This window comes from Loxodonta africana, chromosome 18, assembly GCF_030014295.1.
Source record: "Loxodonta africana isolate mLoxAfr1 chromosome 18, mLoxAfr1.hap2, whole genome shotgun sequence".
In the NCBI taxonomy this organism is placed as follows: domain Eukaryota; kingdom Metazoa; phylum Chordata; class Mammalia; order Proboscidea; family Elephantidae; genus Loxodonta; species Loxodonta africana.
Window position 1 is genome coordinate 33,406,882 of NC_087359.1, and position 14,523 is coordinate 33,421,404.

The following is a 14,523-nucleotide window of genomic DNA, read 5'->3' on the forward strand; positions in this document are numbered from 1 at the left end:
ACACCTTGCTATGTACTCCTAGTTGCCCTCCCACAATGAGACAGCATACCCCTCTCCACCCTGTATTCCCTGTGTCCATTCAGCCACCTTCTGTCCCCCTCTGTGTTCTCATCTCCCTTCCAGACAGGAGCTGCCCACATAGTCTCATGTGTCTACTTGAGCCAAGAAGCTCACTCCTTATCTGTACCATTTTCTATCTTATAGTCTAGTCCAATCCCTGTCTGAAGAGTTGGCTTTAGGAATGGTTCCGGTCTTGGCTAACATAAGGTCTGGGGATCATGACCTCTGGGGTCCTTCTAGTCTCAGTCCAACCACTAAGTCTGGCCTGCATCCCACTGCATTCCTGCTCCATCAGGGATTCTCTGTTGTGTTCCTTGTCAGGGCAGTCATCAGTTGGTAGCTGGGCACTATCTAGCTCTTCTGGTTCCAAGCCGATATAGTCTCTGATTTATGTGGCCCTTTCTGTCTCCTGGGCTCATAATTATCTTGTGTCTTTGGTGTTCTTCATTCTCCTTTGCTCCAGGTGGGTTGAGATCAATGATGCCCACCTTATGGTATCATTTGCACATTTAATTTTGATGCAACTGTTTTTTTCTTTGTTGCTTGTCCTTTTGGGGTGTCATATGTAAGAAACTATTGCCTGACCCAAGGTCACAAAGATTTATAGTTTTAGCCTTTACATTTAGGTTCATCATCCCTTTTGAGTTAATTTTTTTTGAATTGAGTTAATTTTTGTAAGAGTCTAACTTCATTCTTTTGCATATGGATATCCAGCCAGTTGTCCCAGTACCATTTGTTGAAAAGACTATTCTTTTCTCATTTAATTGTCTTGGCATCCATGTGGTAAATAATTTAATCACTGACCAATTGACGATTCAACAGATTTATGGGTTTGTTTCTGGACTCTCAATTCTATTCCACTGATCAGTACGTTTATCGTTATGGCAGTACCACATGGTCTTGATTACTTTAGCTTTGTAGTAAGAAACTAAGTTTTTAAACTACTTATAATCATTTTATATGAACTACTTACCATTTATGTCAGATTATACAGCATGAAACAATTATGAATATATCATTAAATATGCCATATTAACTTTTTAATAAATTTTATTTGATCGTAACAGTAAGCCATATGTATGTTAAGTTCAGTTTTCATAGATCATTGCTTACGTAGTGTGGTTTTCTGCTTAGGCAGCATCTAAAAACAATTAGAGAAAGTCATTTGTTGTAATACACCTGTCATCACCTTTAAAATGGCTTCTTAAGGGCAGTTGTGAGATTATCTTTTCATGGCTATTTGCCTTTTGAATAGTCTCTCTACTAAAGAAAGTAACTTGAATTGTTCTTTTTTTTAATTTATAGATTTTGTATGCTGAAACTTCTCAACCAGAAGAAAGGGCCTTCACAGTGCCCTTTGTGTAAGAATCATATAACCAAAAGGTATATAATTTGGGTAGAGGTGGCTGCAACAACAGCAGGAAAAAGTAAATGTTCTTTAATATCATAGCTTGTGTTCCTATCAAACTATCCATCGGTAGAAAAACGTATAAAAGTGTGTTTAGCAGATAGAGTAAGTTATTTCTAAAGCCGTTTTCCTGAAAGCTTTATGGAGCATCTGCCTTATAAAGGTATTGGCAATTGATTGCCTTCTTCTAATGTTTCTGAATGGCTCAAGAACTTGCAGGCTTACCTAAATAAGACTGTACCAACCACCCTGTCCCCATTCCCCATTCCGTCTGCTGATCCTGTTTTGATTTTTCTTCATTGCGTTTATTTCTACATAATTATACACACACACCACGTATTTATTTATTGCCTATCTCTCCTGCCAGAGTGTAAGTTCTGTTAGGGCAGTGACTTTGTCTTAACACTCAAATATTTAAAGGAATGAATGAATTATATTTTCCTTCAACTTTTCTTAAGCCAAAATCTTTCTTTGGACATTGTAATCTATCTGTATTTTCAAAATAATGTAGTCATTGTTTGACAGAAATCCCTGAGAAGGAAAGCTAGAAATGGGAGTTTGGGCAGGGTTCAGATGTTAAGAAAAGTTTGTTTTTTGTGCAGTGTCTTTAAAAAGTTGATAATAATTTGCTCTTAAGTATATCCCTCAATTTAATTTCAGGAGCCTACAAGAAAGTACAAGGTTTAGTCAACTTGTTGAAGAGCTATTGAAGATCATTCGTGCTTTTGAACTTGACACGGGATTACAGTGTAAGTGTTGCATAGCCCCAGAGGCTGATGTTCAAGTGGCCGGCCGTTAAAACTCAAGAAGTTTGCACAATTATTTTCTATGAATAGATGATGGGACGTTTTGGTCTAGGTTAATTTTAGCTCTATATCTGTAACCTATTTTTTTAAATCACTTACACTGGTCTCACACCTTATTTTATCAATTCTAAGATTCACATTTTAACATCTCCAAAATTAGGAGCATTTTACCATTGATGGTGTGTCATTATTTAATTTAGTGTGTTTTCTTTCTTGGGGGTGCAGAAAATAATGGTGCGTCTTATGTCATTGATATTAGATTCAACGATATATGGTCATAGTAGGCAAATTTGTTAGTATTGAGGTGGGAAAAAAGGAGTGGAAATAATGTTGATGGTCTTTATTTCATAGGAGTAGAATTTTCAAAGTCGATTAAAAAAAAGAAGGTAATCTTAATGTAGTGTCTTAATACAACAAGCAGCATACATAGGATTTCTTTTGGTTTCCTTGATTATAATGAATAATTCTTTTTCTAACTACAAAAATAATGTTTTCTCTTATAATTCAACAGTTGCAAACAGTTACAACTTTGCAAAAAAGGAAAATAACTCCCCTGAGCATGTAAAGGAGGAAGTTTCTATCATTCAAAGTATGGGCTACCGAAACCGTGCCAAAAGACTTCGACAAAGTGAACCTGAAAATCCTACCTTGGTAAAGTCGCTTTCATTTATTCTGGCAACATCTCTTCACTGAGCATTGTGAGTTAGCAAACGTGCTAGATGCTCAGTGACTTACATAAACAGTCAGTAAAGAAGGTGAGATGGTAAAATAAGTGTGTGAATGAGTGTTTTAATCAGCAAGAGTTCGACGAGTTCAGGAAGGTTGGTGTACCTGGTGTGGTGAAGAGAGACCTTATGGGCCCTTTTCCTGCTTTGGTGCTTTTTATCTGCTCTGTTGCTTGTCTAAAACTGATGTCTTTAAGCTTAATGGTTTTGGAAATAACCATCTTATGGCAATTTTTTAGGCATGAGGAAAAATCTTCTATCTTATTTCTTCTGAAAAGTTTCCTGGTGGAGCGGGGACAGGTTTTAATATTTGAAAATTACTTCAACCTTTTTAAAAGGTGTAATTGTCAGAGACTATGCAGTGATTTGTTCTGTTGTTATGTGTATAATGGAGACCTTAAATAATAGCATTCATGGTACCAGCATTCATTTTTCAGTGGCTTCAGAAAGACAAAAAGAAGAAGGAAAGTTTCATCAAAGTACTGTTGGGCTTTTAAATCTTTCTCTTACTAAGTGTTCTTAAGAAGGTCAGGTTTTTATTATCTTCATTTACTCTTCTTAAAAATTTAATTCATCCTAGTTGCCAATCCTATTGTCAGATGTGATTGAAGATACGTGCTAAATGAATCTCATTCCCGTCCTACACTGTAATATAAATTATTAGCTTCAAAGTATGTTTTTCTTATGCTTTAAAAACTTACACAAATAATACATAATCAGTTTAGAAAAATTTGGAACAGAGAGGAAAAAATATTCAAATCACACATGACCCAGACATTTTGGTGTATAATTTGCCAGACATCTTTTCCAGGTGTCATATAAATTTTAGTTATTTTTACTTAATTGTCTATGGCCTCAAGTTTCTCTTCAGGAAAAAAACACAGAACTGGACAAAAATTAGTTGACTTTCTTTACTGTATTGCTTACCAGGAAACCAGTCTTAATGCCCAACTCTCTAACTTTGGAATTGTGAGATCTTTGAGGACAAAGCAGCACACACAACTTCAGAATAAATCTGTCTACATTGAATTAGGTAAGGGTCTCACATTTTGTAGGTTTAGAATAATAATTGCTGATTTTCTTGTCTTCCAGTCTTACCAAAAACTTTGGTCATGATTTATACATGCGGCAGTGAGATTTGGGAAGTGAAAATAAAATAATTTTGCTAGCCCTATAAATAATGTAAAAACTACAGTTTTCACCTGGAAGAATGTTACTTTATAAAGGGAGCAAAAGAAAGGATGTGTGGTTATAAGTATTTGTAGATACACTTAGGAAATATGGGGAGTTCTAGCATCTGGAGAGATCAGAGGTAAATTGTACTAGAGTAGGAAGCCTTTTTTAGAGAAGAGCTGAACTCAAAATTCAAACAGGTCTCTCCAATTGCCTTATCTTTTAGAATATATTTAGAATTGGAAAAGGTGGCCTCCTTTGAGTTCCCAATCTCACTTCCTTATGTTTACTATAGCACTTACTGGATTTTATTGAAATTACCTATGTGTCTTTCTCCTCCCCTTAAGATCATAAAGTTGCTGGACAACAGGTGTTGTGTCACGAAAATAATTATAATAGCTAACATTTAGGAGCACTTAAACTACTCATTTAAGGTGCATGACAGACCTCTGGGGTTGCTACTATTTTATATACTCATTTGACAGATGAGGAAATTGATGCACAGAGAGGTTAAGAAATTTTGCCAAAGCAGTAAAGCTAGTAGGTAGCAGAGTCAAAATTCAAACCTAGGAAATCTGACTTCAGAGCCAGTGCGTTTAACCACTTCTCTGTATTGCCTGATATATCTGTTGCTGTGCCTGCCACATACTGGGTGCATAGTAAATATGTCTTAGATGAATATCTGTTTTGCAGCATGTTTGTTTTTTTTGAGTTTAACCCTTTCAATAAAAGAAAACCTCTTACTGATTTATTTTGGGGGGGTATTTGGGGGATTTTTTTAGGATCTGATTCTTCTGAAGATACAGTTAATAAAGAAAGTTATTATAGGTGAGTCAAAGAGAGCCTTTCTCTGTGAAGCTGGTATTTTAAGCTATATATTAAGGACTGGTTTCTCTAGGTTAGAATCAAGGCATTGTAAGAGACGTTAGAAATCATCTAGTTTAATCCCATCATTTGAGAGCTGAGGAAATACCTTTGTGTTTGTTTGCTTTATTAGTAATGTCCAGAGGAATTTAAGATAACAGGCGAACTCTGCACAGACTTACTAACAGAAGGTGGTGGTTCTTCACCTTGTTCCTCACATACACATAGTGGTAATTGTGGCTGATGAAAATTTTGGAGGACTCCAATTTCAATTCTTTTCTTTCTTTGCTCCTTAATTCTACCTGTCCTTCAATCTTTGTCTATATAAATTATACATTAATCTACAAGCAACCTCCAACTGGGTTGCCTGCCAGATTGCTTTCCATAGAAATCACTGCTTGATCTTGTCTAAGATCTGTGATAGCTTGTCTAAACTATGATGGTATCATTGCTAATCAGTTTTTGTTTGCATAATCTTACCATTGGCAGGAAGTTTTTTTTAGCTTGAAAAGAAGCCCAGAAGACATCGTAGGAACGTGGTCTTTGCATTCTCTTGGGACATCTTCATGGTTTATTCTCATTCTCATAAGCCTTATTCCCTCTAGTGCTCAAGTGCTCCCTTTGTTTATATATCTTCTTTCCTGCCTTCTCATTAAGCTATACTTGTTTTTTTTTTTTTTTTTTGAGGTTTTAAGATATACTTTTAAGTTTTTTTTTTTTTTTTTACTATCTTTTGGCTGTCATTTACATTTTGGTTCTCATTTGCATGTCCATAAGGGACTGTTCTACACTGCTACTCTGATTTTTGTGACTGTGTGTCCTCAGTCTTTGACCATTTCATTTCAATTAGAAGTTACGGAAAAAAAAAAAAAAAAAAAAGGAGAGAACAAATTTCAAAGAATGAATCAGATTGGTCAAATTGCTGCAGCTCTACCTGGGGGAGCTAAAATATTTGACCTTGCTCATTTGTTTATTCTTTAAGGATGTAACTAGTCTTTCTCATTAGGGCTTCTGTTTTCCCTATAGTGTGGTAGACCAAGAATTGTTACACATTGCCCCACAAGGAGCCAAGGCTGAAGCCAGTTTGGATCCTACAAAAAAAGGTAGTGGCAAGTCTTCCCAACTTAACAGGCACTTGAGAAAATGGGTAGATGCAGTCCTGTAATTAGATTATACGGAAGACCATTTGGGACATTTATAATTCACAACATCACTTGGCAGAGTTAGAATATCCTTCTTTCTCAGAAGTCATGGTATAGCCTGATACATTTCAGTGGTGCTAGGTTATAATAGTACCCTGTGTAACTGATTGTTGCCCTTTACTTTTAATTGATGTGTATTTTATCTTTTGCCTACTAGTTTTTAAATACAGGGAATAATATGAGTCTGAAGATAGAAGAGAGCACTGTGTGTCTGATACCCAAGCAGTCTGCTTTTTATTTTACTCTTAGAGGTTAGGGAAATAAGAGGTATGGTTTATGAGTAGGAAATATTCTGAAATTAAAATTTTAATTATCTCAAATGGAAATAACCAGAGTCTAGATAAATAGGAATTAAATGAAGGGGTATGGACTGCATCTTCAGTATACTTGGTAGTTTATGAGGTTAGTGTCTCTAAAAATAGCCATTGCTTGATTTCCACCCCTAAGTTGTATTAAGTATTTATTTTTTTATGGTAATTTAGTTTTTAAGTATCTTGTTATTTTTGTATATTTTCAGCTGCTTGTGAGTTTTCTGAGAAGGACATCACAAACCTTGAATATCGTCAATCCAGTAATAAAGATTTGAATACCATTAAGAAGCATGCAGCTGAGAAGCATCCAGAAAAGTATCGGGGCATTTCTGTTTCAAACTTGAATGTGGAGCCATGTGGCACAAATACTCATGCCAGCTCATTACAGCATAAGAACAGCAGTTTATTACTCACTAAAGACAGAATGAATGTAGAAAAGGCTGAATTCTGTAACAAAAGCAAACAGCCTGGCTTAGCAAGAAGCCAACAGAGCAGATGGGCTGAAAGTAAGGAAACATGTAATGATAGGCAGACTCCTAGCACAGAGAAAAAGGTAGATGTGAATGCTGATCCCTTGTATGAGAGAAAAGAAGTGAATAAGCAGAAACCTCCACGCTCTGAGAATCTTAGAGACACCCAAGATATTCCTTGGATAACACTGAATAGTAGCATTCAGAAAGTTAATGAGTGGTTTTTCAGAAGTGACGGCCTGGATGTCTTAAATGATGAGGGGCCTGAATCCAGTGCAGAAGTAGCTGGTGCATTAGAAGTTCCAAATGAAGTACATTCTAATTCTTCAGAGAAAATAGACCTAATGGCCAGTGATCTGCATGGTGCTTTAATATGTGAAAGTGAAAGAGTCCCCTCCAAACCAGCAGAAAGTAACATCGAAGATAAAATATTTGGGAAAACCTATCGGAGGAAGGCAGGTATGTCTCATTTGAGCCACATAACTGAAGATCTGATTATGGGAGCTATTGCTTCAGAACCTCAGATAGCACGAGAACATCCTTTTACAAATAAATTAAAGCGTAAAAGGAGAACATCAGGCCTTCATCCTGAGGATTTTATCAAGAAAGTAGATTTGGCAGTTGTTCAAAAGATCCCTGAAAAGATAAATCAGGAAACTGACCATGTGGAGCAGAACGGTCAAGTGATGAATATTGCTAATGGTGGTCGTGAGAATGAAACAAAAGGTGATTATGTTCAGAAAGAGAAGAATGCTATCCCAACAGAATCATTGGCAAAAGAATCTGCTTTCAGAACTAAAGCTGAACCTATAAGCAGCAGTATAAGCAATATGGAACTAGAATTAAATATGCATAATTCAAAAGCACCAAAGAAGAATAGGCTGAGGAGGAAGTCGTCAACCAGACATATTCATGCACTTGAACTAGTAGTCAATAGAAATCCAAGTCCACCTACTCATACTGAACTACAAATTGACAGTTGGTCTAGCAGTGAAGAGACAAAGAAAAAAAGTTCTGAGCAAAAGCCAATCAGACACAACAGAAACCTTCAACTCATGAAAAATCAAGAAACCGCAACTGGAGCCAAGAAGAGTAACAAGCCAAAGGAACAAATAAGTAAAAGACATGGCGCTGACTCTTACCCAGAACTACATTTAACAACCACAGCTGGCTTTATTACTAAGTGTTCAAGTTCTGATAATCTTCAAGAATTTGTCAATCCTAGCCTTCAAGGAGAGAAAACAGAAGAAAACCTGGAAACAATTCAAGTGTCTAATATTACCAAAGAGCCCAAGGATCTAGTGTTAAATGGAGGAAGAGATTTGCAAACCAAAAAATCTATTGAGAGTACCAATATCTCAGTGATACCTGATACTGTTTATGGCACTCAGGACAGCGTCTCATTGCTGGGAGCTGACACCCCAGGGAAGGCAAAAACAGCACCAAATCGATGTGCAAGTCAGTGTACAGCAATTGAAAACCCAAGTGAACTTACCAACAGTTGTCCTAAAGATACTAGAAATGACACAGAGGGTTTTAAGGATCTATTGAGATGTGAAGCTAGCCACATTCAGGAGACATGCATAGAAATAGAAGAGAGTGAACTTGATACTCAGTATTTACAGAGTACATTCAAGGTTTCAAAGCGTCAGTCATTTGCTCTGTTTTCAAATCCAGAAAAGAAATGTGCAACAATTTGTGCCCACTCCAAGTCCTTAAGGAAGCAAAGCCCAAAAGTCACTCTTGTGTGTGGAGAAAAAGAAGAAAATCAAGGGAACAGAGAGCCTAAAATCAAGCATGAGCAGGCAGTTCATATGCCTACAGGCTATCCTGAGGCTTGTCAGAAAGAGAAGCCAAGTGACTATACCAAATATAGCATTAAAGGAGTCTCTGGGCTTTGTCAGTCATCTCAGTTCAGAGGCAGTGAATCTGAACTCATTACTGCAGATGGACATGGAATCTCACAAAACCCAGATCAAATACCATCACTTTCTCCCACCAGGTCATCTGTTAAAACTAAATGTAAGACAAACCTGTTGGAAGAAAGGTTTGAGGAACATACAATATCACTTGAAAGAGCAATGAGAAATGAGAACGTCATTCAAAGTACAGTGAGCACAGTTAGCCAAAATAACATTAGGGAAAGTGCTTCTAAAGAAGCCAGCTCAAGCAGTATTAATGAAGTATGTTCCAGTATTAATGAAGTAGGTTCTAGTGGTGAAAACATTCAAGCAGAAATAAGTAGGAAGAGAGGACCTAAATTAAATGCTGTGCTCAGATTAGGTCTTATGCAACCTGAAGTTTATAAACAAAGTCTTCCTATAAGTGACTGTAAACATCCTGGAATAAAAACGCAAGGAGAAAATGAAGGAGTAGTTCAGGCTGTTAATACAGATTTCTCCCCATGTCTAATTTCAGATAACCTAGAACAACCTGTGGGAACTAGTCGTGCTTCTCAGGTTTGTTCTGAGACTCCCGACGACCTGTTAGATGATGATGAAATAAAGGAAAATATCAGCTTTGCTGAAAACGGCATTAAGGAAAGATCTGTTTTTATTAAAGATGACCAGAGAAGAGAGTTCAGAAGGAACCCAAGCCCTTTATCCCATTCAGGTTTGGCTCAGGGTTGCCTAAGAGGGGCCAGGGAATTGGAGCCCTCACAAGAGAACATATCTAGTGAGGATGAAGAGCTTCCCTGCTTTCAACACTTATTATTTGGTGAAGTAACCAATATACCTTCTCAATCTACCAGACATAATGCTGATGCCATACAGTGTCTTTCTAAGAACACAGAAGAGAACCTAGGATCAGTGCAGAATAGCATAAATGACTGCAGTAACCAGGTAACATCAGCAAAGGCATCCCAGGAACGTCACCTTAGTGAGGAAGTGAGATGTTCTAGTAGCTTATTTTCTTCACAGTGCAGTGTAATGGAAGACTTGGCTACAAATACAAACACTCAGGATCCTTTCTTGATGTTTGGTTCTCCTTCCAAACAAGCGAGGCATCAGTCTGAAAACCAGGAAGTTGTTCTGAGTGACGAGGAATTGGTTTCAGATGAGTACAAAAGGGGACCTGGCCTGGAAGAGGATAATCACCAAGATGACCAGAGTGTGGATTCGAACTTAGGTATTGGAACCACGTTTTTGTGTTTGCCCCAGTCTGTTTCACATAAATGAACTAAATATGTGTTCCCTTTGGGGAGCACATTTTATGGGTTTCTATGTACAGTTAAAGTAACTACTTCTTAAAGTAAGGTGGTTTTCCTTAAAAGTCAAGTCTTTTACCCAGCTCAAAGGTTTCTGAATGAGATTTAATGCCCTAATTGTTCGTGGACTTGCTTCTGGTTTTTACTGTTACGATTTCTAAGAGGGAATCCGGGTGTCCCAAAGTGAGGACTAAAATCATTTTGTGTGTCTTAAAAGTGAAATACAATTTTCTGCCGGTAGGAAGAAACAGATTCAGCAAGTTACAATGTTTACTGTTTGTTTTTACATCTGAATCTCTATGTTCATTATCCTTTAAGATGAAGTAGCATCCGGGTATGAAAGTGAATCAAGCCTCTCTGAAGCTGGTTCAGGGCCGTCCTCTCAGAGTGATATTCTAACCACTCAGGTAAAACGTGTGTGTGGTGTCCTTTGCATTGAGTAGTGTGCATCCCACATTTTAAGTTTACTTGTGTTATGTCTTAGAATTAATGGCCTTATGATGATGTTTGGTGCCTTATCTCCTCAAATTAAATTAAAAGCACCTTGATGGAACTCATTCTACCTTTTAGTTCAAACACACTGAAAGTTAATACACACACACACACACACACACACACACACACCCACACACACCCACCCACCATCTAGCCTATTGCTGGACACTAAATATTGAACTTAATGAATAAGCTAAACCTTCGAAACCCATTTGCCCTGTAGCAAAAACATATGTGAAAGCACTATTGTGTCAGAGAGGGGGGCATCTTTATTATCGGTACCAAGTTGGAGCCTACAGGGTTCACTTCCTATTACAGACTGCCTAGCATTTCACTGTTTTGTGGATTTTCCTTTTTGTATCTTTTTTAATTTACTAGTTGTTCTTTTTTTTTTCTTCTTCTTTAGTGCCTGTAAGTCAATCTTTTTCCTTTTAAAAACAAAGTATACGGTTTTACTTCTTATACCTAGTTGTGAAGGCCAATAATTTGGTTACTTATTAAAAGAACAGCTTTATTGTATCTACAACATTAGTTAATATGATTGTTTCAGTACTCAAGGCAGAATAGTCTCCTAGAAAAAGCATTCTCCATCACAACATTTTAAAAATAACTTTCTCACAGAGCCTGGCTCTGTCTCCTAATTTTTATTTTGTAGGAGTGGTACCAAAATTTTCCAAGTTCTTATATCCAAAAATTCAAAGTCACCTGAACTTATTTTTTCACGTATTTGTCTCCCATTGCTTAACTTCTTAGGTGTCTCATTGTTATCTTTGTATTCCTAGCACGGGGTCCTATGCAGAGGAGGCACACAGTGACTGCTGGTGATAATATCGGTGAAATTCTGTGCCTGGCTGTGCAATCCTAGGCAATTTACTTAATTCCTCTGACTGTAATATCTACATTCTTAAAATGAAAATATATATACCCCTTGAATCATGCTACCCTGGCTTTTTTTTTCTGTCACATAAACCTTAAATATACTTTTAGCTACCAGCAAGTGAATGACATTTTTTCTTGAACTTCCTGAAGTACCAGATTAGATGGAACTGAGAAAACCCTGGTATTCTTATAAAGCACCCTGATGTTCTTACAAAGTGACATATGTGCCTCGTAGAAAAAGACAGGTAAACAAAAATCATCCAAAGGGGACAGGTGAATAAATTTTAGCATATCTATACAATGAAATACTATAGTCTCATTTAAAAAATCGAAGCATCTGAAATGGAGTGATTTCTAAGATGTAGCATTAAGTAGAGAAAGCAAGATGCAGAATAATGTGTAGGATATATTACTATGGTGGTGATGGGAGAATACATATGTATATGTTTGTGTATGCACAGTGCATCTCTGGAAGGATACACAAAAGGCAGGTAAGCTTAGTTGCCTCTAGGTGGGGAACCAGATGGCTGTGAGAAGGGGAAGGAGGAAGCTTTATTTTTCTCTGAATATCCTTTTGTGCTTTGGATTTTATGCCATGTGCTTATATTATTAAAGTATTAAATTTTACAAGTCATCCAGAAATATTTACTGTTAACTTATTTGTACATATCCTTCAAGTCTGATTCCTGTGTATGCATAGGGGTGTGTGTATACCTTTTAAATTGTTTTAGATAATACTTTACATACTTACATTGTAGCCTAGTTTTTACTCTATCATCAAATTTTCTTCAATGGTTTTAATTACCATATAGCATTCTATTCTTTGTATGTATCATGATATATTTGACCTATTGCTGAACATTGAGAGTTTCAGGGTAGGAGGCACAGATTGCTATTACATAGCACTGTGGTAGGCATCCTGGTAGCTGAATATTTGCCCACATCTCTGATAATTTCTTCAGTATAAATTCCTAGGACTAGAATTTTTGGTCTTTGGTACATATTGTTAAATTGTTCTTTAGAAAGACTGAACCAGTACTGGTAGTATTTGATAGTTCTTATTTCCCTGCACCTTTTCCATCACTGGGTGGTATCCTATTCTAAAATCTTCCAAATCTTGGCATTGCTATGAGGACTGTAGATAGAGAGGGATTGTCCTCTACTGCCCATTCTCTGTGCAGAATAAATCCCTCTAGGCCTGAAACGTGTTGGAGCAGGGAGGAAACATTTGAAGTGATTGCCCATTCTGCACCTAAGTAAAATCTCTGCTTCTGCAGGATAGCTGTGGTGACTAAACTGATGAAAAGACTAGGAGGCCTTTTCTCTGTTTGCAATTCCTGTGATCCTTTCTGGATGTGGATTTGGAGCTCTGTCAATATGCCTTTCCCCTAATTTTGCCCCTCGTAGTTAGAAGTTTTAGGTTCCACTTTCTAATTCTGTCTGCCTTAGTCATACTGTATTATATTTGACATTGAATAAACTACCTCCTTTTTTTTGTATCCCTGATCTTTTCCCAGAGATATGACTATTTGTTCAAGATTCTTTTTGCAAAGTATTTTTTTTTAACAAGCATCTACCCAAAACAGAGCTGCAGTCAGATTTCAGGCTAACCACATCTGGAGTTAGCACAGACAGGCAAAATGATTAAGATGGGATTTTTCCCAGAGATTTCTCTGCTTGTTTATTACAGGGAAACCCTGGTGGCGTAGAGAACTGAGAAGTATATAGGAGCTTGAGAATTCTTAATTTGGTATCATTAGTATCTGTTTTTAACCAAAGACTAATAAACTTTAACTATATTCATTCATTAATTCATTTCTGCGTTAAATATTTACTGAATGCTTACTATCTGCTAGGTGTTGGGGACACAAAAGTGATTAAGGGAAGATTCCTCCCATCAATGAGGTCTCGTATCCCACTTCATTATTCTAAGATGTTAGTAGTATAAACGTGTGAAAAATGGCACGGAAGCATCAGACCTCCTTATCTAACTTCACAAGGAGAAAGAGAGAATCACCATCATCATCAGCCCAAAGCGGTTCCTATGAGGTGGAAGTCAGACATACCTCCTGTCTGTAACCTTTTTTACCAATTCTGACACCAGCTGCCCCTCCCACGGCCCTCTCTACTTCTTTGCTGGGTTCAATAATTTGTTGTAGTGGCTACACAGAACTCAAGAGACCATATTAACAGTTGTGGGGTTTATTAAGGAACAGGTTACAGTTCATGCTCAGGAATGACTTAATATGCAGTTCCTCAATCAGGACAGCTTCTCAGTCATGCCGCAGTCAGACCTCTTTTTAGCTCTTGGCCTGTCAGCCTGGCCTCTGCCCTGCTTGGGCTAGTGTTACAGAGCTCTTTAGCTCCTCCAGTAAATGCCTGGAGGCACCCTACTCTGCCAGTAGGGCTCAGCCTGAAGGCACTCAGCTCTCATGCTCCATGGGTTGTGGCACTCACTGTAGCCACCTTACTCCATGGACTGGGAAACCCACTGTGCTATTTTGTACAGGACACCTGGTTTTGCTGCTGTCATTCTGTGCCATGCTTGCTGTCAGTATTTGCTGTCTTGTCCCTTCTCCAGTGTTATAGCTCTCTCTGTCTCCTAAGTCTAGGAGGTTCTCAGTGCAGGGAACCTGGGTCCCAAGGACACACTCCACTCCTGGCTCTTTCTTGATGGTAGTAAGATCCTCCCTCTGCTCTGGGATTGGCTGTCTTTTTAAGCCTAGGTGTATGGCAAAACTGACCAATCCCCTTGCTAGGGTTCCATGCACCTTATTTGCATTGTCCCACACCCAAAGGGTTCCATGCACCTTATTTGCGTTGCTAGCAAGCTGTCCGATCCCTTTGGTGGGCCACAAGCACCTTATTTACATAGTTCCACCCAATCATTGTGTGGTATTTACAAGACTATGCATGGCTAAA

At 37.7% G+C, this 14,523-nt stretch overlaps 1 protein-coding gene across 2 annotated transcripts in view; it reads left to right on the forward strand.

Moving 5' to 3' along the window:
• The window catches only part of BRCA1 (BRCA1 DNA repair associated), a 64,814-nt gene that overhangs the window by 15,592 nt on the left and 34,699 nt on the right, over positions 1-14,523 (forward strand). For both annotated transcript variants that reach the window (XM_010594486.3, XM_003414270.4), the window contains exons 4-11: positions 1,366-1,443; positions 2,129-2,217; positions 2,786-2,925; positions 3,930-4,032; positions 4,955-5,000; positions 6,063-6,139; positions 6,756-10,148; positions 10,546-10,634. In XM_010594486.3, the coding sequence (XP_010592788.2) occupies positions 1,366-1,443; positions 2,129-2,217; positions 2,786-2,925; positions 3,930-4,032; positions 4,955-5,000; positions 6,063-6,139; positions 6,756-10,148; positions 10,546-10,634 (4,015 nt within the window). The remainder of the gene's footprint in view (positions 1-1,365; positions 1,444-2,128; positions 2,218-2,785; positions 2,926-3,929; positions 4,033-4,954; positions 5,001-6,062; positions 6,140-6,755; positions 10,149-10,545; positions 10,635-14,523) is intronic.